Below are 26,228 nucleotides of genomic sequence, written 5' to 3'. Positions count from 1 at the left end.
GCGCCACCTCGGCTCTTCAAGGGCAGCCTCATGTAGAATGTGTTACAATAGAGATGTCACATTGCCAGCCCACGGGCCGGATGTCATGCCAAAACCGTGCCCACCTCATTGCCGGCAATGGAGAAAAAGTCGCAATACATCGTGACACATCACATGATGTTGCGAGTTTAACACCCCTGTGTTACAGATACCCCTGTGTTACAATAAAGTAGGAAGCAATTAGGACATGAGTGTCTGAGTGTAGGGCCTCCCAATCCAGGTATGGGCAACCCAGAGTTGTACAAAGGCCCTCTAGCTATGACACAATCTTTTCCTTGAGCAGTCATCTTAAGTCCAGAAGGATCTCCAGATTGTGCATTAGCTCTGTATAGGTAGTGCAGCCTTATCCATGATAAATTCTCAGTTCCTATGGTACCCAAAGCCATTGCCAGGTTCAAAGCCAAAGTTCAGTTCTTTATTTGCTCATACCATATAGACAGAATCTTGACAAACTAAATGTATATTACTGAGGAAATAATTATAGATTTTAGGGAGTGACTGTCTTAAATCTCTTTCTCTGATCCAGCTCTGGCCTTTATTGCCTTTTGTCTCACCCCCTCTCCTGTGCGCCCTCTGGCCTGGGAAACTCGCTGCACTATAGTCCATCACGCCACCTTCCTCTTTGTACACACATTCCATCACATCCATTCAATCTTACCAGAGTTGAGTTGAAGCCCTTCCAAACCTCTACATCCTCCAGGACCAAGGCAAAATGTCAATACCATTGCTTCACCATGTGAATAGACAGCTGGGTATCATCAGCATATTTATGATACCTTACCACATGATTACCATTAACCTCTCTCAGCAGTTTCATGTAGATGTTGAACAGGAGTGAAGAGAACCTTGTGGCATCCCACAGTGTAGGGGTTGAGGGCAGGACCTCTAGTTCCCAATTAACACTGACTGAAACCAGCAATGGGAGAAAGAAGAAAACCAATACTGTGCTGTGCTACTCACTCCCACCCCCGACAACTAGCCTAGAAAGATATGTTTGATGATATTTTGTCACTTTTCTTCTGAAAGTCTCTTTGATGTACCTGACTAAATACTTTTTTAAGATATTAAATCTGTTTCATCCCCTGATGCCTACTTCCAAATAGTACTTTTTTGTCACAATTAGTAAGCATTTAGTGCTTTTTTGTTACAATTGTCTTTCAAGATAAACCATTTCCCCAGAACAGTTTGTTTAATCTTTGCTAATTTTGTTATCATTTTACTGTTTTTTGGTAGCCGGCCAGAGTTGCATTTGCAAGATGGGCAGCAATATAGATTCATTAAATAAAATACTTAATACTTCTGAGTCACAAAAATCTTGCAAAGAAGCTAGCTGTCTGAAGTATGAACTTAGGTATTTTTTGCTGATATTATTGCTGTTTGCCAGTGACTCAGTTTAATTTGTAGTTATTTGAGGAAGGTTCTAAAGTAGTGTTTCCAAGCCAGAGCAGAAAAGGCTAAGTGAAATAGGATAGATTTCTTCATAGCAAAGCAGTTAAGTCTTCATATGTGTGAATCTTAATTCATTAAGACCCATTTACATAATATAGGCTGGTCATTTCTTTGTCTTAGAAATTTTGTTGATAGCTAGTATATTTCATACTGAAGGCTGTTGGAGTGGTTAACCACCTCTCAATTTTATTCAATAGTTATGTTGGAAGCTGCAGCAGACAACATCCTGCAACAGGATTTCTGCCATGCCATCAAAGTAGGTTTGAAGCATACCCAGCAGATCATTCAAGGCATACAACAGCTGGAAAGAGAGCAAAAAATCAAAAAGAGAACTGACCAGAAGTTATTCACTGCCCCTGAGGAGATTGTGAAATATGCACAACAGTAAGTGTGGATACAGGCATCTGGAGAGCTTGTAATTGAATGTGCATTAGCTTCTTGTATTCTTTCTTACTTAAAAATAACTGTAGCTACATAATTATTGAACATAAGTTCCAAACATGCTGCCTAATGTCAAATGATTGAAGCGGCACAAAAATATTATACTTTCTTCAAAGCCCATTTTATATATAGTCCTCAATTTATTTAATGACCATTTGAAGTTACAACAGCACTGAAAAGATGACTTATGACCATTTTTCATATTTATGACTATCACAATCAGTTAATTTACTACATGGGGGTCAAATTCGCCACATCATGTGATGTGTCACGATGTATCGCAACTCTTTGCTGGCAATGGGATGGGCGCGGCTTCGGTATGATGAAACCAGCCTGCGGGCCAGCAGTTTGACACCCCTGATTTACTAAAACGTCTCTTCCTGGCTTCTCTTCTAATTTGAAAGGATGAAGCTACATTTCTAAATTGTGTTCAGTTCCCTCAACATAACATTGAGAAGATTTTGTTTGCTAGATTATGTTTATTTTTTTGGATTTCAAATACATATAATAGATCTTATTAGTATATACTCTTCATTTTGTGCTCTAAACACAGGTGTTTGGATATTGTACAGGAAACCTTTGATTAAATAGACTAATGATGAAAAAGGGTGCTTAGTAAAACCAAACATTTATTAAATGGCAAATAGGTCTTTTTTAAACCAAAGCACATGATAAAATCTACTCTTAATATTGAATACTCATTTTGAGTGGAAGCAGCAAGCATAGTCTAGACTGCTTTGCTAAATATGGACACTGTACAATGTTTGGGAGAAAGTTTGTTATTGCCTGCAATTCAAATAAAATTCACTTCAGCATATTTTGTAAATTAAAAGCAAACATCACTAAACCAGTTTTTTAGGTTTGAGGGTTTACTCTTTCAAAGCAGAAAAAAAATTCAACATACACAATATGAATGAAGTTTTTATTAAAGTATGAACTTACTACATTGTTTACTTATTTTTCTGTGCTTCCTCCTCCACCTCTGCAAAGACTTGCATCTGAAAAAGTCACAGCAGTATTTTCAGACTTCACACATGATAAAGTAAGTATTTGCATTCATGTAATCAGTTGCAGCAGAGTCCCTTCTAGATTTTCTTTCTGCATCCTAATAGGGCTACATATGTATCTAGCTTCAAGAGGCAAAAGATGATTCAAAACACTGAATCACTAGGAATTGGGCAAGCGTAAAAATTTAATTAACATAACATCTGGCAGCAATTATTGAGCAAAACTGCATGTGGCAGCAAGAAAGAGATCCATGTTTATGAGAAAATAAATGAAAGTATTAAATGCATAAAGTTTCAGTTCACCTTTCTTCTTATAAACCAGGTCCACTCCCAGGTCATGGTCTGGGCTATGGTCCAGGAACCACTGTTGTCTGCAAAGATACTCCAGGTTAACTATAGTCTATGTACCACATAAATTTGATAAAATTTAAAACAAATCCCCCACGTTATTCTAAAATATCCCATATCTTAGGAGAGTGCAAAATCCATAGCTTTAGCCATTTTTTATTACTTCCAATTTATTTTTGGTATCCCATAGTAGTGTTAGATACATAATCATGATTGCAATTATCGGGTTACTGACTCTTGGCTCAAAAGCTTGCAATGGCAATACCCTGGTCCACATCGAAGATTGGAACCTGCTAGTCCATCTGCAATAAGTTTAAAGTAATCTGTACAATTAGTATCTATTTTTTTTATCTTGAACATGGTTTTCTTGTACATGATAAATTCCCTGCCACTCTTAGACATTCCTCTAGTCTACTGAGAACGTGAAAGTGGCTTTTCCATATCTGCTACAGGCTTTAGAACTCCCTGCAAATGAAGTTGTGTTTTCTGCCTCTATATTATCCTTCAGCAAGACATTTAAGGTTCTGGGGTGATTTTGAACTGGTTGATTCTTTTCTTAATTATATATTCTCATTTTAATAAATGGGATTTTGTGTTTGAATTCTATTTTGTATCTTTTGCTATCTTGAGCACTATTGATGAAAGAAGGATAGAACATAAATTTAATAACTACATAGACATTTTGCATTCTAGATTTCAAGAGATGAAGCTATCAACAAAATCAGGCTTGAAACAGAAGAACAGCTAAAAGGTCAGATATATTAATAATTGTTTTACACGTGCATGCATATTAGGAAATATATTTTGGAGAGACTTTTTGTGTATAGATCTGTTTTATGGGCAAAAAAAAGGCACAGGTTCTTTTTCACAGATATGTCAGTAACCTAAATCTAACCCAGATTTTACTAAGGTGGTGAACTAATGTCTGTGCACTGTAGTACTGCAGACTACAGGATTTAGTCTGATTGAATGTTCTTATTCCTTGGATGTAAAAAAAAAAAAAAAAACTAGTGAGAAAGAAGATGAATATGCTATTTTTGTTATGTCTGAACTTTTTCTCTTTGTACAATATATATAAATATTTAGACTACCATCTTAGTGAAACCCAAATTCATAGTTCTGCAGACATCTTATATGGATGTTGATGATAAAGAAACATGTATCTCATATCTTTTCCTTCCTGCTTGGTTGCTTTCATTTCTACTAAGCTGTTTTCTTTGTAACTGCTGAAAGAAAAAGATATAAAATCATGCTAATTATTTTGTTGCTAAAATAGCTGTTGTTCACTAAATTTTTAAGTGACAGAAAATAATTTTTCTTCTATGTTAATCCCTAGAAAAGTTTCCAGAGGCAGATTCTTATGAAATCATGGAATCATTTAATGTTGTTACCAAGGAAATCTTTAGAAATCTTATCATGAATGAATACCGAAGGTAAATGTGGAATTGATTGTAATTAAGTGATATAATTTTCAAATGATGCTAATAGAAGACAAAATGTGGGATAGATTTTGAAACAATTCATGCCTTGTACATGAGCCAATGAGAATAGAGTCCCTAACAAGACAACATGTGCATGATGAACCAGAAAAAAATGTATTTGACAATATGTTCGAGAAATAATACTTGATTAGAAACTTAAAAAATATGCATCAATTGATTGATTTGATCTGAACTGTTGACAGTCTATTTTAGTTGGACCTATATTTGAATATTATGCCAGTATGTACATATCAATGAAATAGTAGAAGCGGGAGATGCTGTAGTAAACCTTCTCCCCTGCTCTGTATCAGCTCTAACAAGTAACACTGCTATTGGATTTAAATCAAAGGATGCATTCTGGCTATGAGTTTGTGAAATAAGATTTTGGAAAGAAAAATTATTTCTTTTTAATTTTATTTTTCTAGATGTGATGGTAGAGATTTCACTACACTTAGAAATATCAGTTGTGAAGTGGACTTGTTTAAAACTTTGCATGGTTCAGCTTTATTTCAAAGGGGACAAACACAGGTATTAACTTCTTGTTTTTGAATTTTATAAATTTAAAAATTGCTTAAATGCTTCATTTTAAAAAATTACCATATTTATTTCTGTTTGTTGGCTTGGCTGTTAAAAGCATTAAAAGGGATATAATCTGCAGCAAAACTCAAGCTTTATATAACAAGATTTAAAGCTTTATCATCATCTTTCGTGCCCTGGGATTCAGGAAAATGTATGCACGAGTCTATGTCTTAGAGGGGAAAAAATCAGACAGTGCAAATAGTGGTATAGTGTTAGTGTGCAGTTAAAACAAAATTTATGATTTTAAGTGACTACAATATTTTGAAATTTTGAAATAAGTCGACTGCTACTTTGCATGTAAAATTATCCCTAACTTCCTTGTGCATATGAAATTAGAGGGCTTTGTTTTGCATTGCTGTTAAAATTGCATTGTATGGGATATGCATGTCAGTGAATGAAAAGGTTCTTGTATATGAATAGTTAAAAACAGCAGTATGTTTGATCAGTCTTCTTGATCTTAAACTGGTAAAAAAGAGTACATAATTTTATCCTTTTTTCCTTCTGAAAAATAAGTTCAGTTGATTTTTACATATTTGATTGAAACTTCTAATATATAGCATTTATTCTTGTAGTATAATCTTAAACAAGTACAGCTCGGAAACATTTGAAATGAAGGCAAACATAATTTCATAGAGTTTCTGAAACATGTTACTATCATTTTTATTAAAGAATTTAATTTCCTTAAATAGAAATGTTTTTATAATACCACTTCTTTTTTGGCTAATATTTAGGTCCTCTGTACAGTTACATTTGATTCGTTAGAATCAAGTATTAAATCAGATCTTATCACAACAGTAGTCAGGTATGTGCCATTGTATATTTTCCTTTCACCTTGTTCACACTGCTAGCTTAGTTTAGTTTTTGCTGTTTGCGGGTTCATCTGATTGCTTATTAGGTAGTCCTCACTTAGCAACCACAATTGGGACTGGCAACTTCCTCTCTTGATGTGTTGTGTTGAACTTGAAATCGCTAAATTATTAAATATTAGAGGAGCCATAAAAGGCCCCTCTTTGTCCAAAGCATACCTGCCTGGCATGCAGAAGAAGCGTTTCTTTATTCCACGCAGTCAGTGAGACACTTTACCCTAAGGATTTCACTTTGTTCCCTGATCTCTCATCATTCAGAAAATCTGGAAAGATGGATTACTTTTATCAGAATTTTAATGTTTAATTGATTTGAACATTGATTTTATGTCTTTAGTTGTAGGCTTTATGTTTACATTTTATTAAGCGTTACAGATAGTCCTCAATTTACAACCATTCACTTAATGACCATTCAAAGTAACAACAGCACAGAAAAAAGTTACTTATGACCCGTTTTCATACTTATGACTATTGCAGCATCCCCACAGTCACATGATCAAACTTTAAGTGCTTTGCAATCAGCATGTATTTATGATGGTTGCAGCATCCCGGGATTGTCATTGCAACTTTCTTAGAGAATTTCTGATGAGCAAAGTCAATGGGGAGGGGAGCCAGATTCACCTAACGACCATATGATTCATTTAACAACTTCAGAGATTTTTTTTAATGTCCATGGCAAAAAGGTCATAAAATGAGGCACGACTAACTTGTAACAACTGTCTTGCTTAGTAGTGGAAATTTGGGGTTCAATTATGGTTGTAAGTCAAGGACTACCTTTATAAGTATTTTTAACTGAAGACAAGATAGACTAAATGGAATAGATAAAATAATAAATTGCAGTTTAAAATTTAAGTTAAGAAGTTATACAATGATTGGATTCACATACTAAACTAAAATTTATCTTCAGCATGATTTATTGAACAAATAGAAGCTTGTTTTACACCTGTCTCTAAGCTGTGAATTACATTGTTTACAAACCATGGGGACTGGCTTTTCACATCATCTTAATTCATAATGTAGGTAGCCCTTGACAAGGACCACAATTAGAACCAGAATTTCTATTAACAAGCAAGGTGATTGTTAAGTGAGTCATGCTCAATTTTATGACCTTTTTGCCATGGTTGTTAAATGAATCACTGCAGTTGTTAAGTGATTTCATCACATTACTGTGGGGATGCTGCAATAGTTGTAAATGTGAGAACCAGTCGTCACTTTTTTCAGGGCCATTGTTTTAGTTTATAAATTAAGAATTCTGGATTAATGTAGGACAATGGTTTATGATACTTGAATGCTTATACAGTATGCCTCTCAGCACCTTTGCTCCTACAAGCTTCCCTATCCATTCTGACAATATTTTTATTTTTTAAATGAGAAGTTGCAACCAAAAGATCCTCTCCTAGAATAATTGTATTTATAAGAAGGCTTCTAAACATAATATAAGTTTCCTGGGCATTGTTATAAAATAAAAGTGGATTCATTGCAGTCCAATGTCTTCTTCGCAAGTTTTCATTCAGAGAAAATGTTGGGTTAGAAACCAGCATTCTGGAATGGCAGATGGTGGACAATTTCACATTTTTTTTGTAAATTAATTTTCTGTGATAGGCTGTTCCATTCATTTTTGTGAACAGACAAGCCTCCTTGTCAGAATGCTCAAAACATTATTCATTATCTTAAGAAAAGCTGACTAAAATATCAATTCAGACACATTTCTGTAAACAATATGTGCATACATGGCCACATCCCGTACACAGTTTGTGTGCATAAAACCATTTCTCCAGACAATTTCCTATAAAAGACAGATCATGCTTAGGCTGATTTAATTTTAAAAATGTAACTTTGTACTGGCTTATCACATTAGTTTCTGAGTTCTGAAAACAGGTTGGTCGAATCAGGAAAAGGGCTCCATAGTAATGTACTTATACATTGCTATAAGCTAAACTTGCTACAAAAATAAACTGCTTCTGAAAATTTCAAGGATTCTGCAGCAATTTATGGCTTGGGAAAGATGCTTGGAGAAATGAGGTTTCTTGTGCTCTAAATCCTGACTTCATGGTTTTGTCTGTCTGTTTGTGAGAGGGCAAAGTAGCTAGTTTTATTAAAATATTCATGGATTGATTAAATTATATACAGCTTAATAAGATCTACATAACTTTTTATTTCTATTTTAGTGGAATAAAAGATAAAAACTTTATGCTTCATTATGAGGTATGATATTTTTCTTTGTTTCACTTGAATATTTTTAAGTATGCCTAATCAATAAACTTAAGTACTTGGACTTAGGGCTGATTCCACATTGCTTTTCTTAAAAAGGAAATTCCTCTGTCAAAAGCTTACTCAGATCTCAAGGCAACGCCAAAGTTTTCTGTAGGAAGACCAGCTGTATTGTAATAATAATGCTCTGGCTGTTGTGCTTGTTATGTACTTTTAAGTTGCATTTGCTGGAAGTATTGTGATATTTTTGTGACTTTTTAATGAGGTTTTAATGTTTTACTCTGCTTTGAATATTTTTAGGATTAAAAATAATTAATTTACACTGCAAGTAACCCCTACCTCTAGAGTTCCCACTTAAACAACCTTATCTGGGTTCCCACTTTAAGAAGTCCATCTAATGTTAAGCCGTAAACCATAGAAGTAAAATCACATATTGGGCTAAATTGTGAACTCGTTAAGATGTTTTGAGAGAGGTAGATTACATTTGGGCAACAGCAATAAAAACATCCAGTTGAAATGTACAGAGTCAGATATAGGTAGTCCTCAACTTATAACAGTTAGTTTAATGACCATTCAAAGTTACCACTGCACTGGAAAAAGTGACTTACGACCATTTTTCACAAGGCCATTGGGGCATCGATGTGGTCAACATTCAGATGCTTGGCAACTGACTTATATGTATGACAGTTGCAGTATCCCGGGGTCGTGTGATCACCTTTTGCTATCTTCTGGCAAAGTCAATTTCACTTAACAACTGTGTTATTAACTTAACAAATGCAGCGATTCACTTAACAACTGTGGCAAGAAAGGTTGTAAATGGGGCAAAACTCACTTAAAAATGCCTCACTTAGCAACAGAAAGGGGCTCAATTGTGGTCATAAGTCGAGGACTATCTGTATATGACCATTTAGAAGTTGCTATACACTCTCTTGTCTGTAATTGAAAGAGAATATGTTGTGCAACTGAAAAATGATTACCTTCACATGATCCCTTATTAAAGGGCTTTTATGAAATAACCCTTAGTTTGTTCCTAAACAGCATCTACAGTGTGTGCATTTGTGTTTGTTTATATGTGGATATATTGCACAGATGGCAAATAGATGCATACATGTATTAATTATAGTTATTTCAAGCAGTAGATGTTAGATATTTTTGCAGTTTAACTATTATGTTAATAACATTTAGCCTGATTTCAGTGGATTAGATATGTTTGTTCTCTATATTTAATTGTGAGAGCCAATATTTTTTTTCAGAACTGTAAGAATAAATGAATCACTTAAAATAATTTCTAAATTCTGAAAACTATTTCAAACAGCATGTGTGAATTTCTGGCTCTGTATCTTAACATAAATACTGACTCTTAGTGTTTTAAAGTGTCTTCCTTCTCTTTGTAGTTCCCTCCATATGCAACTAATGAGATTGGCAGAGTTTCAGGTTCAAATAGGAGAGAACTTGGTCATGGTAAGTAAACCCTTAGGCAACTCGATGTTTATATTAAAGTTAAGTAATCTTTGTATTCATGACATTATTTTTACCTGTAGGTGCACTTGCAGAGAAGGCTTTGAAATCGGTGATTCCAAGTAAATTCCCCTTCACAATAAGAGTTACTTCAGAAGTTTTAGAATCAAATGGTATTTGCCTTTTTATATATTTTGCTTTAATCTATTAGTAACAATCTAGGATTTGGGAGAAGGGATTTGTAGCCTTTTTTTATCTCTAGTAGAAAATTTCATTGTGATTTTGGTAAAAATAGGGTTTATGAATGTTTAAGGCCTTTATACTTCAGCTCTTATTCCAAGCTTTTTTAAAATTTCTGAAATTCATCAAGGTTTGGGATCACTACTTTGTTACTTGTATCTAGAATGACTGAAGAATCTACCGTACATCTAGGACGGGTAGGCAACCTTGGCTCTTCTGGGAGTTGAAGTCCACAAGTCATAAAAGAGCCAAGGTTGCCTACCCCTGATTTAGGAGATAGAAATCAAAAATTGATGAACAGTTATGGATTTTCTTCATATTACTGGGAAACATTTGGAGGAAGAAGGTTGCCTTCAAGTCAGTCTTGACTCCTGGTGACTGGATTATTCCCTACAGTTTTCTTGGCAAAATTTCATTGGTGGTTTGCCATTGCCTGCTTCCAAGCTCAAAAAAAAAAGCAACTGACCCAACATCAACCAGATGGCTTTGTACCTAAGGAGGAACTAAACTTTGGTGATCTCTGGTTTTGATAGACTTCCTTAATTGCTACACCAAACTGGCTCTCACTGGGAAAGCTACTCATTTGTAAATATATGTTAGAAAGGTAGTATTTAATTGACAATGCATTAAGGGGTCGCTTACAATTTCTGTCCCTAGGGTCATCATCGATGGCTTCTGTTTGTGGTGGGAGTCTAGCCTTGATGGATGCAGGTATGTTGTTCCTAAAGCGTATGAATGTCATATTTTGAATTGATTTATGCAATACAATGCTATGAAAATAGTAAAATTAAAAATATTGGTTTGAAATAACATAAAAGTCAGATCTAACTTTTATTTTTGGATTCAATTCTGGATAATACTGTTTCAAGGCAAACTGGAACAGGTTAAACAAAAAGGATTTTAAAAGGGGTGAGTAGGAATATTTATTTACTAGATTTATAAGACTGCCCAACTTAAACTGTAATTCCTTTGAAAAGAAATTTTAGAATTTAGGAAGGTTTGGCCTTAATAAGAAAATAAATGAAATATTTGAAAAGTTGTCACAGAGATGATGGTCATGACTTGTATCGTTCTAGACCAGGGGTCCCCAACCCCCAGGCTGCGGCCCACTACCAGGCCAACTCTAACCCACCATGCAAGTGGCGGGCTGGCATATGTGTGCAACTCAACTTACACAAGCGGCAGTATGGCACACAGGCCGGTTCCCCTCTCCCCCGCCACCCACCAAGCTGTGAAGGTTGGGGACCGCTGTTCTAAACTGCAGGATATGTATAATGAGGTATGAGTACACATATTGTATATACCTAGAATGTAGAAGGTTGGTCCTTTTGATCTCATTGATCAGGAATCCCTAAATCTTCCCCATCCCCAATTTCTTCTACATGCTTCCACACTCCCTAGGAAAACCTAGTAGGTGTGCTACTAGTTAGATAGCTGTCTAATTCCTGAACTCTAACCAAAATTGTAATGGATTGGAGTGTAGTTCTTACCTGGCTTTTAGCCAGTGCCAGATACAGGTACAAAAGAAAAAAATTGAGCTTTCCTATCCCTTTTGGAAAAGCCTATAGGATAGGAGTTTTTCCCGTCTGATTGGTTCTTCAGAGTTTGATTTTTCTAGGTTCTATTTGTCTCTGTGACTGACCAATTGTATTTTGGTTTTACATTTAACCTTTTGGTGTTTGGGAGTAGGCTTCTTCCCATTCACTACAACGTGGAAGAATGCAAACTTGAAAAAAAAAATATTTTATTTGAACGTTGGGAATTTTTTTCTCAGTGATACAGGAGTTTGTCAGTAAAACAAATTACCTAGAAAACTGATGGTCTTCTCTTCTTTGAATACCGGTATGTTCACATGAAGGCTAAGAAAAAATATCTTTTGTACTGAGCAGAAGTTGGATTCTGAAGCCTAAACAGTTTTCTTCAACTGTATGATTTCGGGGGGGGGGGGTTTCTCTCTGCCAGGAGTTCCCATATCATCTCCTGTAGCAGGCGTTGCTGTTGGTTTGATTACCAAGCCAAATCCTGAAAAAAATGGAGATATTGAAAATTATTGCTTACTAACAGACATTCTGGTGAGTATCTTTAAGTTTGTTTCTCAATTTTGAGATATCTTCAATCTATAAAATGTATATTAAATTATTAAAAAGATTGTTATTTCACCAAAAATCAATTATAAAAAAATTAAAATCCATGACCATTATAAATTAATAGCAAATAAATGAGAGAGGCAGAGCTCTGAATTACCGTTTGAATCTAATGGCCTCAGGAAACCCACTACTTTTCCTCATACAACCTACTTATCTATTAAATGGAGATATTATTGGCCAACCATACACATTTTAAAATACAATCTGTGTGAAAATTTAATATTAAATATTAGTACTAGTTGGCTCTGGAGATTACTAAGTTCTTTTGTTTAGCAACTATATAACTTTTCTTGCATTTATACAAATTCACACGTATGATATCTGGTGAACTGTTGAACTGAATATGTGTCTGATATGAGTATTATATACCATTAGTCCTCAACATACGACCATAATTTGAGCAAGAGAGTTGTTAAGTGAGTTTTGTCCCATTTTACAACCTTCCTTGTCACATTTAAGTGAATCACTGTGATTGTTAAGTGAATCATGCGGTCATTAAGCAAATCTGTCTTCCCCTATTGACTTTGCTTGTCAGAGGTTGCCTGGGAAGATTACAAATGGTGATCAGATGACCCTTAGACAGTGCAACTTGTCACAAATACATGCCAGTTTCCAAGTGCCCAAATTTTGATCACATGACCATGGGAATACTGCAGTGGACATATGTATAAAAACTGATCATATCTCATTTTTTTCACTAACATTGTAAGTTTGAATCATCACTAAATGAATGGTTGTAAATCTGCAATTACCTATATTCTTGTTGACCATGTAGTCTGCAGTCTGTGTAATTTCCCCTGCCTCTGACAAAACTCATATTAATTATAGTATCTAGAAACATACAAAGATTATAAAACTTATTTGAAATCCTGGGAATTTAGTATTTTACAGCCGATGTTTATTATGCTCTAAACCAGTGTTTCTCAACCTTGACCATTTTAAGACATGTGGACTTCAACTCCCAGAATTCCACAGCCAGCAATTCTGGGAGTTGAAGTCCACATGCCTTAAAATGGTCAAGGTTGAGAAACACTGCTCTAAACCAAAACTAGGCTTCTGGCATCAGTGTATTTAACTATTTGTTTAGAGTAACTTTGGTTGATATTATTTTCCAAGGACATAATATATAGTTTGGAGACTCCGCTATATTTATATAAGTATAGAATTTAGTGCAGTTCTGAAGAAAGTGTCACAGCAGAATTTGTATTGACATTTATGATTGGATTGTTAATAGAACTATTGCAATGTTGTTGATTATTCCAAATGCTCTTACACAGGGAATAGAGGATTATAATGGTGATATGGACTTCAAGATGGCTGGGACAAATAAAGGAATCACTGCCTTACAGGTATCCGCTATAATCGTTTTAATCCATCTGACCCACAATTTGTCAGAAAAAAATAGCTGATATACTATATTTTTATTTTATTTTATTTTATTTTTAATTTTTATTTTAAACTATATTTTTAATTTGTGCATTATTAGGCTGATATCAAGATACCAGGAATACCTTTAAAAATTGTAATGGAAGCTATTCAACAAGCTACAGGTAAGAAAGACAACCACAATTCTTGATTTATCTTTGCTTCTTTTTTCTCTATATTTTTCAAATCAACAAAAGGTAAATTATAAATCTGTAAAAATGTCCACAGTATTAACTACGTCCAGGCTCATATTTTGATTGGCATTCAGTAGATTAAGTTTATTTATTTATCACATTTATATGGTAATCTACTCATAAAGTAGGCATTGTACAGCAATCAATAAAAATAAAAACTCATTATAAAAAATAAAAATAAAAAACTAAAAAATTTGGAAATATACAAACCACAAGGAGAGAATAAAAGATCAGGCACAATGGAGCCCTTTAAGAACATCTCCGGTTCCAGGCTAGCACAAGTAGATCTTTGGGACTTCCAGAATGATAACATAGATGAAGGTAATCTGAGTTTATTCAAAGCAAAATATTTAATAAGACTATTTAATCACAGTCCCACTAATCAATTAAAACTTTAAATCAAATAATATATGTTAAAATATTAAAATATAACCCTTTAAATCTTTTTGCTTTTCAACATAAAACTTAGCAATGGTCCTTGTTTGTCGTTGTCTCTATGTCAGCAATGGACTGCGTTTAACATGCTTTTTATTTTATTACTACAGAAGAAGAAAAATACTAAGGAGAAATCTGTTTGATTTTACTTGCAGAAAATGCTATCATTGTCTTAAGTGAATAGTTCTATACAGCCGAATAGAACTGTTATTTTTATTCCAAGACCCAGCCTAAAAATTTAATAGGTCCATAATCAAAAAAATTGCAACAAAAACTTAAAATGTGAAAGAAATTATTTAAATTCTTAAATTCTTAAAAATATTTATTTATGTCTCACCTTTATTATTTGTACAAATAACTCAAGGCAGTGAACATATCCAACGCACCTTTTTCCTCTGTTTTCCCCACAACAACCCTGTGAGGTAGGTTAAGCTGAGAAAGAGAGAGAGACACCCAGCTGGCTTTCATGGCTAAGGCAGGACTTGAACTCCTGCTTTCTAGCTCTGCCTTAACTGCTAGACCAAACTGGTTTTCATAAATATTCTCTACCAGTGGGAATGCAGAGGGCTTCCATGATGCACTGTAAATAGTACAGAAGCTGGACAAAAGATTTGATCTTATACTAATTCCTTATGACTTTCTAGACTGAAAATAATGTTGCTTTTAACTTAATAGAACAGCTAATGAAAAGTGTCTCAAACCCTTGAGGTTATGAAATGCTGGAAAGGATTTGCTTGATTAGTCATATTAAAAAAGAAAGGCAGAAAACCAGCAGTATTATTTTAAGGAAAAGGTTACATTTTATGTGTCGTGTATTTAAACAAAAATGTTATTTTTTTCTATAGTTGCAAAGAAAGAGGTCTTGCAAATTATGAACAAAGTAATTGCAAAACCTAGACCAAGCAGAAAAGAGAATGGACCACTTACAGGTAATGACATATAATCTTAACTGGTATGATTAGAGAGGTTTTTCTCCCAAAATGCATGAAATGGGCACTTTAAGAATATGACCCAGTATATACAGTACATAAAGCACTATATGCAGATTATGACTTTTTTTGAGTTATTCCAGTCATTCAGTTTCATACATGACCTGCTGAGGTTGCTAAATAATATAGTGTCAATAAAATCAGAATCTGTTAAAGAAGGGCATTTATCATTAATACCACAACATGTTTGTCTTGAGGAAAAATGGAAAAATATTTAATGGAATTTAAATTTAACAAAGTTAAAAAAATTAAAAATTAAAAAAATTAAAGGAGAATAGAGAAAGAAGGGGCAAAGGGAAAAAAACATAGTATTTTTGCAAATGTTTGGTGTTAAGTATAAAAAATGATTTAATATAATTTTTCTAGTCCTGTTTTAATTTTGTTTATATTAGCAGTTCTGCCTTTAATGCCATATGGCAGTTTTGATTGATTAGAAACAGCACTTTCTATTAGTAATTGCTGTTCATTACTCAAAAAAATTAAGATTTAGAAATAGATATTTGCCCACAAAATCATAGTAGCAATGTTGTCTTGAAATGATCAGAAAGTCTAGAATAATTAGTAAATGTTTATATCTATGTGGGATATTTTTCCCTTTTAGACTACTAGTGAACTACATTCACATAAAATCTATGGGAAACAGTTTTGTTAATCTGTTAATTTTTGTTAAGCAAATGTGTTCATTGATTTTTGCTTTTCATTGATTCTTCCTTTTGTGGCAAGATTTCTTTGTTCTTGATGATCATCCAAAGTTCTGCAGATTTGGAGTGGATATAATAGTGCTATAAAGAAAATTGTTTATTATTACCTCCATCTTTTCTTTTGTCAACACCAGTGTCCTGTGAGCAAAACACAGTGTTTAGGATATTCTCATTAGTCAAATGAACTAGAGATCTAGTTTTAGAACTATTTAGATTTCTAAATATTAAGTGCTGTTATATACTACTCTGCCGAAATGAAAACGTCAACCTCTAAATCCTAGTGTTACACTGTCTTCATATCTTGAATTTTGTTCATTTCAGAAACTATTCAGGTATCATTGTCAAAAAGAGCAAGATTTCTTGGACCAGGAGGTTATAATTTAAAGAAACTTCAAGCTGAAACTGGTAATTCTGCTTTAGATTTTATATTTCCCACATTTTGTTTAAAACTAATACAATGGATTAAATACTAACTGTATGCCTGTTTTTATTCCAAAGGGGTAACTGTTAGCCAAGTAGATGAAGAGACTTATTCCATATTTGCTCCAGTACCAGAAGCTATGTATGAAGCAAAAGAATTTATTAAGGAATTATGCAAAGATGATGTAAGAGTCTTTTTGATATCTTTAGCTTTATTATTCATAATAATTTTCTAAAAATATCAGACATTCGGAGTTAGTTTGTTGCATTTACATTTCCTACTCTAAGTCCAAGTCTTTTCAGCCTGGATAAGTTTTCTGGATTTAAATAAAATATAATAGCTGGTTTCCAAAGTATTATATTGAATGAATGAAAAAGTGGCCTTTTGAGAATTTTAGTATTTTCTTTGAATACTAGGTCCATGCCATATTACATGTTTTTAAAAAGATGAACTGTTCTAGAACTCCCTTGGCTTTTGCAAGGATGTTTTTGTTCTTTGCATATATATTTACTCCTGTGGTTCTTCTTTCTTTGTATTTATAGCAAGACTATCAGTTGGAATTTGGAGCTATTTATACAGCAACAATAGTTGAATTAAGGTAAACAAATGTATCTTCTGAAGTTGATCAAATAGTATTTCTGCATATAGATGAATGTGTTTCATATCTCTCTCTCACACACACACACACACACACTACATATACACTTACTACATACCCACAATCTATTTTTTTTTTTAATATTTCAGCACCTTTATGTAAACTTTTAGGGTATTTCTTAGGTATAGAGGAAATTCTGAAGCAAACCAGTCTAATGTTCTAATTTTGTTAAGGAGAAAAAAATCAATACAATGAAGAAGTAAAGGAAAGGATGGGTTAATACCTTAACTAAGGCATTAATCTAAAATATTTCATTTTATGTCTAACTCCTTCTTGCCCAACTACTTATATGCATGTTTTTAATTACTTTTAATCATCTTAATTGCATAGAAATAACATAAATAATGGAAGGCAGAGGTGCAGACTATTGCAACCTTATCCCAAACCCTTGTGTTTTAACACTGATTATTTGAGAGTTTCATTAAGCCTTTGTGTGTGAACTGATACAATGGGAACAATAAAAGACTGAATACACAGAATAGAGCTGGAAGGGACCTTGGAGGTCTTCTAGTCCAGCCCCCTGCTCACCTATACCATCTCAGACAAGTGACTGTCTTAAAAACCTCCAGTGATGGAGCACCCACAATTTCTGAAGGCAAGCTGTTCCACTGGTTAATTGTCCTCATTGTTAGGAAGTTTCTCCTTAATTCCAGGTTGCTTCTCTCTTTTATCATTTTTCAACCATTGTTTCTCGTCCTGCCCTCTGATGCTCTTGTGAACAACCTGACCCCCTCTTCCTTGTGGCACATTGTGATTGATAAGGATTTCCCTGTTTCTCTTCCCAAAACAAGAAAACGTGATGATCTCACAAATGTATCATATATCACTTTTTCCTTTCTTTCAATTAAGAAAACTCAACTATGTAACAATTTTTGACAATAATTGAATTAAGGTAAACAAGCAGGGCTAGATGAATCAAAAGTTGGAATTAAGATTGCCGGGAGAAATATCAACAACCTAAGATATGCAGATGATACCACTCTAATGGCAGAAAGTGAAGAGGAACTAAAGAGCCTCTTGATGCGGGTGAAGAAGGAGAGTGCAAAAGTTGGCTTGAAACTCAACATTAAGAAAACCAAAATCATGGCATCCGGCCCTCTCAATTCCTGGCAAATAGATGGGGAAGAAATGGAGGTAGTGACAGATTTTATTTTTCTGGGCTCAAAGATCACCTCAGATGGGGACTGCAGCCAAGAAATTAAAAGACGCTTGCTCCTGGGCAGGAAAGCTATGGCAAATCTAGACAGCATACTAAAAAGCAGAGACATCACCCTGCCAACAAAAGTGCGTATAGTCCAGGCCATGGTTTTCCCAGTTGCAATGTATGGCTGTGAAAGTTGGACCATAAGAAAGGCTGAGCGCAAAAGAATTGAGGCCTTTGAACTATGGTGCTGGAGAAGACTCCTGCGAGTCCCTTGGACTGCAAGGCGTTCAAACCGGTCAGTCCTAGAAGAGATCAACCCCGACTGCTCTTTAGAAGGCCAGATCCTGAAGTTGAAACTCAAGTACTTTGGCCACCTAATGAGAAGGAAGGATTCACTGGAGAAGAGCCTAATGCTGGGAAAGATTGAGGGCAATAGAAGAAGGGGACGACAGAGAATGAGATGGCTGGATGGAGTCACTGAAGCAGTAGGTGTGAATTTAAATGGACTCCAGAAGATGGTAGAGGACAGGAAGACCTGGAGGAATGTTGTCCATGGGGTCGCGATGGGTCGGACACGACTTCGCAATTAACAACAACAACAACAAACAAATGTATCTTCTGAAGTTGGTCAAATAGAAGCAACCTAGAATAAGGAGAAACTTCCTGACATTTAGAACAATTAACCAATGAAACAACCTGCCTCCAGAAGTGGTGAATGCTCCAACACTGGAAGTTTTTAAGAAAAGACTTGGCAGCCATTTGTCTGAAATGGTATAGAGTTTCCTGCCTGAGCAGGGGGTTGGACTAGATGACCTCCAAGGTCCCTATCAACATTATTATTATTATTATTATTATTATTATTATTATTATTATTATTATTATTATTATTTCTGCATGTAGATCAGTGGTTCTCAACCTGTGGGTCGCGATCTTTTTGGGGGTCACACGAGCCTTTCACAGGGATCGCCTAAAACCATCGGAAAATACATATTTCCGATGTCTTAGGCAGGGCTTGTCAACCGCCTTCTCTCCCTCCCCCCCTCCGCTCCACCTCACTTGTTTGTGGAAAATATGCTGCTTGGCGGCAGTCTGCACGAACTCTACCAAATGTACCCTGCAGGGGGCGCATGAAGAGTGCAGGCGCAGAGCAAGGCCCCGCCCTCCCCCGAGACTCATTGTGCAGCAACCGGATTGACTTCTTCTCGTGCATGCAGGTCAGCGAAGGGGAGGCCGTTGCAGCACCCAACTCCTGCGCCCATCAGCTGGCGACCCCCGAACTTGCACCAGCTGACGCAAGAGGGAGGAAAGGAGGAAGGGACTCTTCCTCCTCTCCTAAGCTTCAAAGCACGATCGGCTTCCCAAGGGCGCCACAATCCTCACGAAAGCGGGGGAGGGGGAGAAGCAAAGGGGGTGAGAAAGCTCACGGTGGGCTCGAAGCAGCACCTGCCAGCTTTGGTGACGAGAAATTCCCCACAAGCCCAGGGAAGGGGTGGAGAAAAGGAGCCCCCTTTGGGAGGAAACAGCCACCTTCTTCTCCTTGGCTTTGCGCTCAGCTGGGCTGGCAAGCCTCTCCTGGCTGGAACTTCCTTTCCTTCCCTCCCTCTTGGTCTCTTCCTCCTTCCCTCCCTCTCCCCCTTGTCCCTTCCTTCCTTTCGCCTCCCTCTTTGTCCCTTCTTCCCTCCCTCTCCCCTTTGTCCCTTCCGTCTTTCCTTCCTTCCCTCTTGTCCAGGATCGGGGCGAGTCTCTACAGCTGATCCGCGCTTCTGCAGCTGTAGCTGCTCTCCTTGGCTCCTGCCTAGCAAACTTGCTCGCTAGAAAACATGCCGCTTGCTAATTTAGCAGAAGCGCGAATCAGCTGTAGCCCGGCGCTGATCCTGGAGTTTCTGCTAACTTAGCAAGCAGCATGCCTTTCGGAAAAGCTGAACAAGTGAGCTGGGCGAGCTCTCCTCTGCCTCTGCCTGTGCACAGGCAGGTTTGCCGGCAGTAAAGCCCCCAGCCACGCTGGTAGCCTATCCCCCTCCCCTTGTCCCTTCCTGGGCACGGTAGCCTATCCCCCTCCCCTTGTCCCTTCCTGGGCATGGAGGGGGGGGAGGAAGGAAGGGACGAAGAGGGAGGGAAGTAAGGAACAATGAGAGAGGGAAGGAAGGGAGGAACAATGGAAGGGAGGAAGGGACAAAGAGGGAAGGAAGGAAGGAAGGAACAAGGGGAGAGGGAGGGACAATGGGAGAGAGGGAAGGAAGGAGGAAGAGACTAAAAGAGGTGAAGGAAGGAAGGGACAATGGGAGAGAGGGAGGGAAGGAGGAAGAGACTAAGGGAGGGGAAGGAGGAAGAGACTAAGCAGGAGGTGAAGGAAGGAAGGAAGGAAGGAAGGAAGGAAGGAAGGAAGGAAGGAAGGAAGGGACAATGGGAGAGAGAGAGGGAAGGAGGAAGAGACTAAGGGGGGGAAGGAAAGGAAGGAAGGAAGGGACAATGGGAGAGGATGGGAAGGAGGAAGAGACTAAGAAGGAGGTGAAGGAAAGGAAGAAAAGAAGGAAGGAAGGGACAAGGGGAGAGAAGGGAGGGAAGGAAGGCAGGCACCACCCTAGTCCCATCCCAGAGACCCACAGATTCCCCCCCACAGGCACTCTGCAACCTGAGTGATCAGCTGGCCACACCCCCTGGCCATTGATCACGTGACCCTGGGACACTGAACGTCATAAGTATTAATCAGTTGTCAAGCATCCGAATGTAAATCACATGACCCTGAGGATGCTGCAACAATCATAAGTGTGAAAAATGATCATAATTCGCTTTTTCAGTGCTGTTGTAACTTCAAACAGTTACTAAGCGAATTGTTGTAAGTCGAGGACTACCTATACTTTCCCATTTTTTTCATTTTTTATTTTATTTTTTTTGGTCAAGTTTTTGATTCCCCCCCCCCGCCAGCTGGATGGGGGGGTTGGGGGTCACCACAACATGAGGAACTGTATTAAAGGGTCGCGGCATTAGGAAGGTTGAGAACCACTGATGTAGATGAATGTGTGTTCCATCCCTCCCTCCCCCCTCTCTCTTTGTATTTACAAAGTTCAGTTGATCTTTGATCTTTTAAATGTTAAATAATATATAATGTGCTCGGTCAGATAAAATGAGGTTCTTGAATTGGACAAAATGTTGAAGGAAAGAGGGAATAAGGTCAGTGTTGTGTAACAAGGGAATAGCCCTCTACCTCCTCAGGAATACATGGGATGTAGATGAAGAGCCAGTCTTTCCCCATATTAGGCCTCATGCTCTTGTGTACCTTTCCCCCAGAGCTCCATTTATTCACCCTCCCACATTGTAGCTGGTAAAAATAGTAGCCTTTCATTGGACTTTTAGTCCTAATTTATTGTGACTGGGTATGTATTTGAACAAAGGGATGGATGGATGGATTTTATTATAGTTGTTTATTTTTTATTGTTTGTTTTCTTTACCTCTGCTTTGTTACTCACTGCTTAAATTCTTAATTGACTGCAGAGGTATATAAATACTGCAAAATAAATAAAAATAATGAAATAAACATTCTATAGTAGTTTTTTAAAAAGATTTCTTTTTTTAAAAATGCAGAGATGCTGGGGTAATGGTAAAATTATACCCAAATATGACTCCTGTTCTACTTCACAACTCGCAGTTGGATCAAAGAAAGGTGCTTATTTTGTTTTTTTGTTCATATAAACAATATTGTTCAGTAAATTACCATTTGTTGGATGTGGTTTTCCATAGGAGACTCTGTTTATGATATGGCACTGAGTATGATTGCTATTAGAATAGTCACTTTAGATAGACTTCTAAATTTTCCCCCTATATTAAACAATATTGTTGAAACATTCTGTGTACCAGCTGATTCTCTCATTAGTTGTTAATATAGAGTAAAAAGGAATTGGAAAATTTGGGGAAGAGTTCATAAGAAAAATAAATTTTATAGAAACTATTATAAGTATTGTTAGTTGTACTGAAAGCAATCTAAAACTATAAGGACAACTCTAATGAGGTGATCATTTTGTTCTAGATTAAGCATCCTAGTGCTATTGGATTACAAGTTGGTCAAGAAATCCAGGTAACTTGTTACATCTTTATTATATGTGAAAATCCTTTCAGTAATAGTGTTCAAATTACTTTCATGGCTAAAAGATGTAGGAAGCAAAGTTATATATATTTTATACAGCTAACATATTAGCATGATCAGTATTGTGGTATGCGATTGCTAATGCTCGTGTGATGTTCTTGAAAGGGATAAAATGGGATTGTATGAACTAAGAAATATCCCATTATCAGAAAATTGGGAGGGGGGAACAGGTTGGAGGTGATAATTATGTACTTAACTATAGATACTCTCCCCCTGACTGTTACTTATGCTGTAGTTCAAACACTGGGAAAATATATTTCAAATCATAAACTTGTTACATTTCATGTCTACATAAAAGATATATTTCGGGGGAAATGCTGAGAAAAAGGATTTTATATACAAGCAGTTCTCAGTAACAGCAACCAGGAGTGCCAGAATTGCAATTGTTAAGCAACATGGTTGTAAAGCATGACGCCACAAGACCACATCACTTAGCAGTGGCAGTTTCAACACTTCCAGTTGTTGTTAGGCAAATCATCATGGGTTGTTAAGTGAGGACATCATGCAGTCGCCATTCATGACATCCTGTTACTGTGTTTCCCCGAAAGTAACACAATGTCTTACTTTCTTTTGGGCTCTGAAGTAAGCACAGTGTTTTACTTTCGGGGAGGGCTTCCTTTTTGCTGGTACCTGCACCAGTAGGCCGTGCGGTGGTTGGACGGGACCTGTGCATGGAATGGAGAAGCAACACGGTGGCGAGAGAGTGGTGGTGGACCAGTTGCTTTCCTCCTCCTGCCAGATAGCTGCCGAACCCGTGCAGGTAAGGTTGCCATGCCCACCCCCGCCCAGATGCCCTCAAGTGTTTTTTTACTAACCTGCCTTTCAGCTGCATTCCGTTTCTCCGTTCGCTTCTCAACCTTCGCCGCATAATTGTGGGACAAAAAAAAAATTCAATCAGACTGTCTAACTTCTTGCGAGATCTTAAGAAGTTGGACAGTCTGATTGAACTTTTTTTTTTTTACCGGTAGTCCCACAAACACACGGCGAAGGCTGAGAAGCAAATGGAGAAACGGAATGCAGCTGAAACGCAGATTAGTAAAAAAAAAAAAAAAAAAAAACCCCACTTAGGGGAGGCGAGGGCATCTGGATGGGGGTAGGCGCGGCAACCTTACCCTGCACAGTGGCGAGAAGGTGGGGCTTGTGCCCTTCCTGTGCAAGGCCAGCCCCTGCAGCCCCAGTGCTGGGCGGCAGTGGGCAGGGTGCCGAGGTGGCCAGCAGGCCGACCAAAGCAGCAATTGGAGTGCCAGAGGCTCAGGGAGGGAAGGTCGGGCCATTGGCAAGAGCAACACGGCTCAGTGGAAAGTGGCCTCGGAACAAGTGGGGCAGGTAAGGAAAGAAATCCTCGCTCCCCCCAGTAATTGCCTTTCCTTTCCTTACCTTACCTGTGCCATTTCTCCTTCACGATCCACCACGTGCAGGGAAACAAAGGAAGCTTTTTGGGGAGAAAAAAAGGTCACTCAATCAATTCCAACTTTGCAGGGGAAAAAATTTGCAAGAATCATTTCTGATTCTTATCTAGTTTGATTCATTGTAAGTATTTCCACCTCTTATTTTAGGCTACTTTCTTTGCTTGTTTGTATACTACCTTATACCACCTTTTTATTTTTATAAATAACTCAAGGCAATGAACATATCTTACACACCTTCTTCCCCATTTTCCCCACAACAACCCTCTGAGGTGGGCTGAGAATGACTGGCCCAAGGTTACCCAGCTGGCTTTCATGGCTAAGGCAGGACTAGAAATCAGCATCTCCTGCTTTGTAGCCTAGTGCCTTAACCATTAGACAAGCTGAGTTTTGCTATAAAATATTATCCCACTTTGTTAACAATTCTGTAACGATTCATTACTTTCACCACACTTCTAATTCTTAAGTAGTACCTATTTTATTAATTTCAATCCTTCCTTTTCTCCCAAAGGTGCTTTTCCAAAAGGTAACTGGACTTTCTTCTTTTTTTCCTTAAAAACATTTCACTTCTCATCTAAGAAGAACTGAAGTCACTTCTTGGATGAGAAGCAAAACATTTTCATGGGAGGGAAACCCACAAAAGTCCAGTTGCCTTTTGAAAAAAGCACTTTTGGGACAACCAGGACCTGGATGATTGAGAATCTCCACAGACAGTCCTTCATTTTATTTTAATATTCTGTTTTTTAGATATTGTTAGCTGCTTTAAGCATTCATCAGAGTAAAAATGTGGGGTATAATAAGAAACTCTTTTAAGTGGCAATATATTGTTATCATACTCAATCTTGATAGTAAAATTAACAGAATATGATCAAGACTTTGATGTAGCCATTGTGCTATATTTAGGAAGATCTGGTTTCACAAATTTAATACCTCAATATGCCAGTGGGGAATCTTTGTGGATAAATGACTATAATGTGAAAAGAGGGGAAAGTATTACTTGCACTGAGACATTAAATAATTTCTAATTGTTCTCTCATTATTTATTTATTTAAAAGATTTTAAAGACATTACATTAATACTTTAACTTTAAATTTAGAATTCTATATATCATTAATTCTAAAAAATAACAGTCATTTTTTTTCCACTAAAAAAAATTAAACTACATAAATCTTGATGCATCCAGAGTTCAATCTCATTTCCTTCTATGAACAGGTGAAATACTTTGGACGTGATCCAACTGATGGAAGAATGAGGCTTTCACGAAAAGTACTTCAGAGTCCAGCTACATCTATTGTTAAAACACTGAATGACAAAAAAAGTATAGTAATAGGAAGTGCAGTTCATGAGTCTGCCAATTCAGCATAGCACAAGAATCCTTCTGAACTAGTAGAACTGTTCCCTTTGATAGAAACTGAGAAATTACTGGTAATATATACAGGTTTCTATATGCCCATGTACATTTTAAATTTCATAAAAATATAATTTAATACCAGCTAATTTTTCCTTGTTTTAATGCCTTTAAAGTTCTTTTCAAAAATTAAGAATTCATAGCACCTTTGTACGTTGTATAAAAGCTGACAGATATTTTCAGATGAATAGAATGTTTCCAGAAGTATACAATTATCACTCAAATACTATTTAAAACCTTATTTCAAGTGCTAATAAGACATGTCACATACATAAACTGTTTCCTGATATTTGTAGAAATCTGTATTATTACATTTATGTAATACATGTTCCTAGAAAGAATTTTAATGGAAAAAAAATCATGTTGAAGAAGATGCTTCAGAACATGAAGAAATAAAAATGCAACACCTGCCAGTAACACATTTTTGAACTTTTGCTTTTCCCAGGGAAGTACGTTATCTCAAACTGAATCTTGAGAAGCAAATAAAAGCAGTTAGCAGCCTTTATTGACAATAAATACTCTTTTGTAGAATTATAGAATCTACAAATACTTTTTAAAATGGAAAATATCTTCATTCTATATAATTTATCTTTGGTTCTACATAGCAAGAAAAGTCATTTGATATTATTTTGCCATCAAGTCATTTTCAACTGCTATCTACTACATAGATAGATATTCTCCATCACAATCTGTTCCTAAAATGATCATCCTCTTCTCTTTTCCTACTATTTTTCCCAACATTAAAGCCTTTTCAGAGAGCTCAGCCTTTGCATGGTGTGTCTGAAGCAGGATAATTTGAGCCTTGTCATTTATGCCAAGTAAGAACTCTGGGTTATCTCAACATAATCATTCAGTATAAACATAAAAAAGAATGAGGTATAAACATAAAAAAGAATACAAAAAAAATCTAATTTGTACATAAGATTTTCAGTTATATGTAATATTTCATTAATGAAGGGTTGAAGGAATATAAATGTAACATGAATATACAGACCTTTTATCTTGCTACTTTAAGCTATTAAAGATACGTAAATTTGTTGACA

The 26,228-nt window shown here is 36.5% G+C and overlaps 1 protein-coding gene across 2 annotated transcripts in view; it reads left to right on the top strand.

The window, feature by feature from the left end:
* The window catches only part of PNPT1 (polyribonucleotide nucleotidyltransferase 1), a 32,975-nt gene extending 6,747 nt beyond the window's left edge, over positions 1 to 26,228 (top strand). For both annotated transcript variants that reach the window (XM_039344374.1, XM_039344375.1), the window contains exons 9-28: positions 1,686 to 1,872; positions 2,920 to 2,971; positions 3,978 to 4,035; positions 4,621 to 4,717; positions 5,191 to 5,293; positions 6,076 to 6,146; positions 8,376 to 8,412; positions 9,813 to 9,879; positions 9,960 to 10,049; positions 10,774 to 10,827; positions 12,079 to 12,188; positions 13,541 to 13,612; positions 13,750 to 13,813; positions 15,163 to 15,246; positions 16,329 to 16,412; positions 16,506 to 16,612; positions 16,971 to 17,026; positions 21,813 to 21,891; positions 22,255 to 22,302; positions 24,990 to 26,228. In XM_039344374.1, the coding sequence (XP_039200308.1) occupies positions 1,686 to 1,872; positions 2,920 to 2,971; positions 3,978 to 4,035; positions 4,621 to 4,717; positions 5,191 to 5,293; positions 6,076 to 6,146; positions 8,376 to 8,412; positions 9,813 to 9,879; positions 9,960 to 10,049; positions 10,774 to 10,827; positions 12,079 to 12,188; positions 13,541 to 13,612; positions 13,750 to 13,813; positions 15,163 to 15,246; positions 16,329 to 16,412; positions 16,506 to 16,612; positions 16,971 to 17,026; positions 21,813 to 21,891; positions 22,255 to 22,302; positions 24,990 to 25,142 (1,673 nt within the window). In that variant the 3' untranslated portion in view covers positions 25,143 to 26,228. The remainder of the gene's footprint in view (positions 1 to 1,685; positions 1,873 to 2,919; positions 2,972 to 3,977; positions 4,036 to 4,620; positions 4,718 to 5,190; positions 5,294 to 6,075; positions 6,147 to 8,375; positions 8,413 to 9,812; positions 9,880 to 9,959; positions 10,050 to 10,773; positions 10,828 to 12,078; positions 12,189 to 13,540; positions 13,613 to 13,749; positions 13,814 to 15,162; positions 15,247 to 16,328; positions 16,413 to 16,505; positions 16,613 to 16,970; positions 17,027 to 21,812; positions 21,892 to 22,254; positions 22,303 to 24,989) is intronic.

The sequence above is a fragment of the Crotalus tigris genome, unplaced genomic scaffold (genome assembly GCF_016545835.1).
Source record: "Crotalus tigris isolate CLP2741 ecotype Arizona unplaced genomic scaffold, ASM1654583v1 scf7180000017903.3850313, whole genome shotgun sequence".
Taxonomy (NCBI): domain Eukaryota; kingdom Metazoa; phylum Chordata; class Lepidosauria; order Squamata; family Viperidae; genus Crotalus; species Crotalus tigris.
This window is presented reverse-complemented; position numbering and strand designations above follow the sequence as displayed.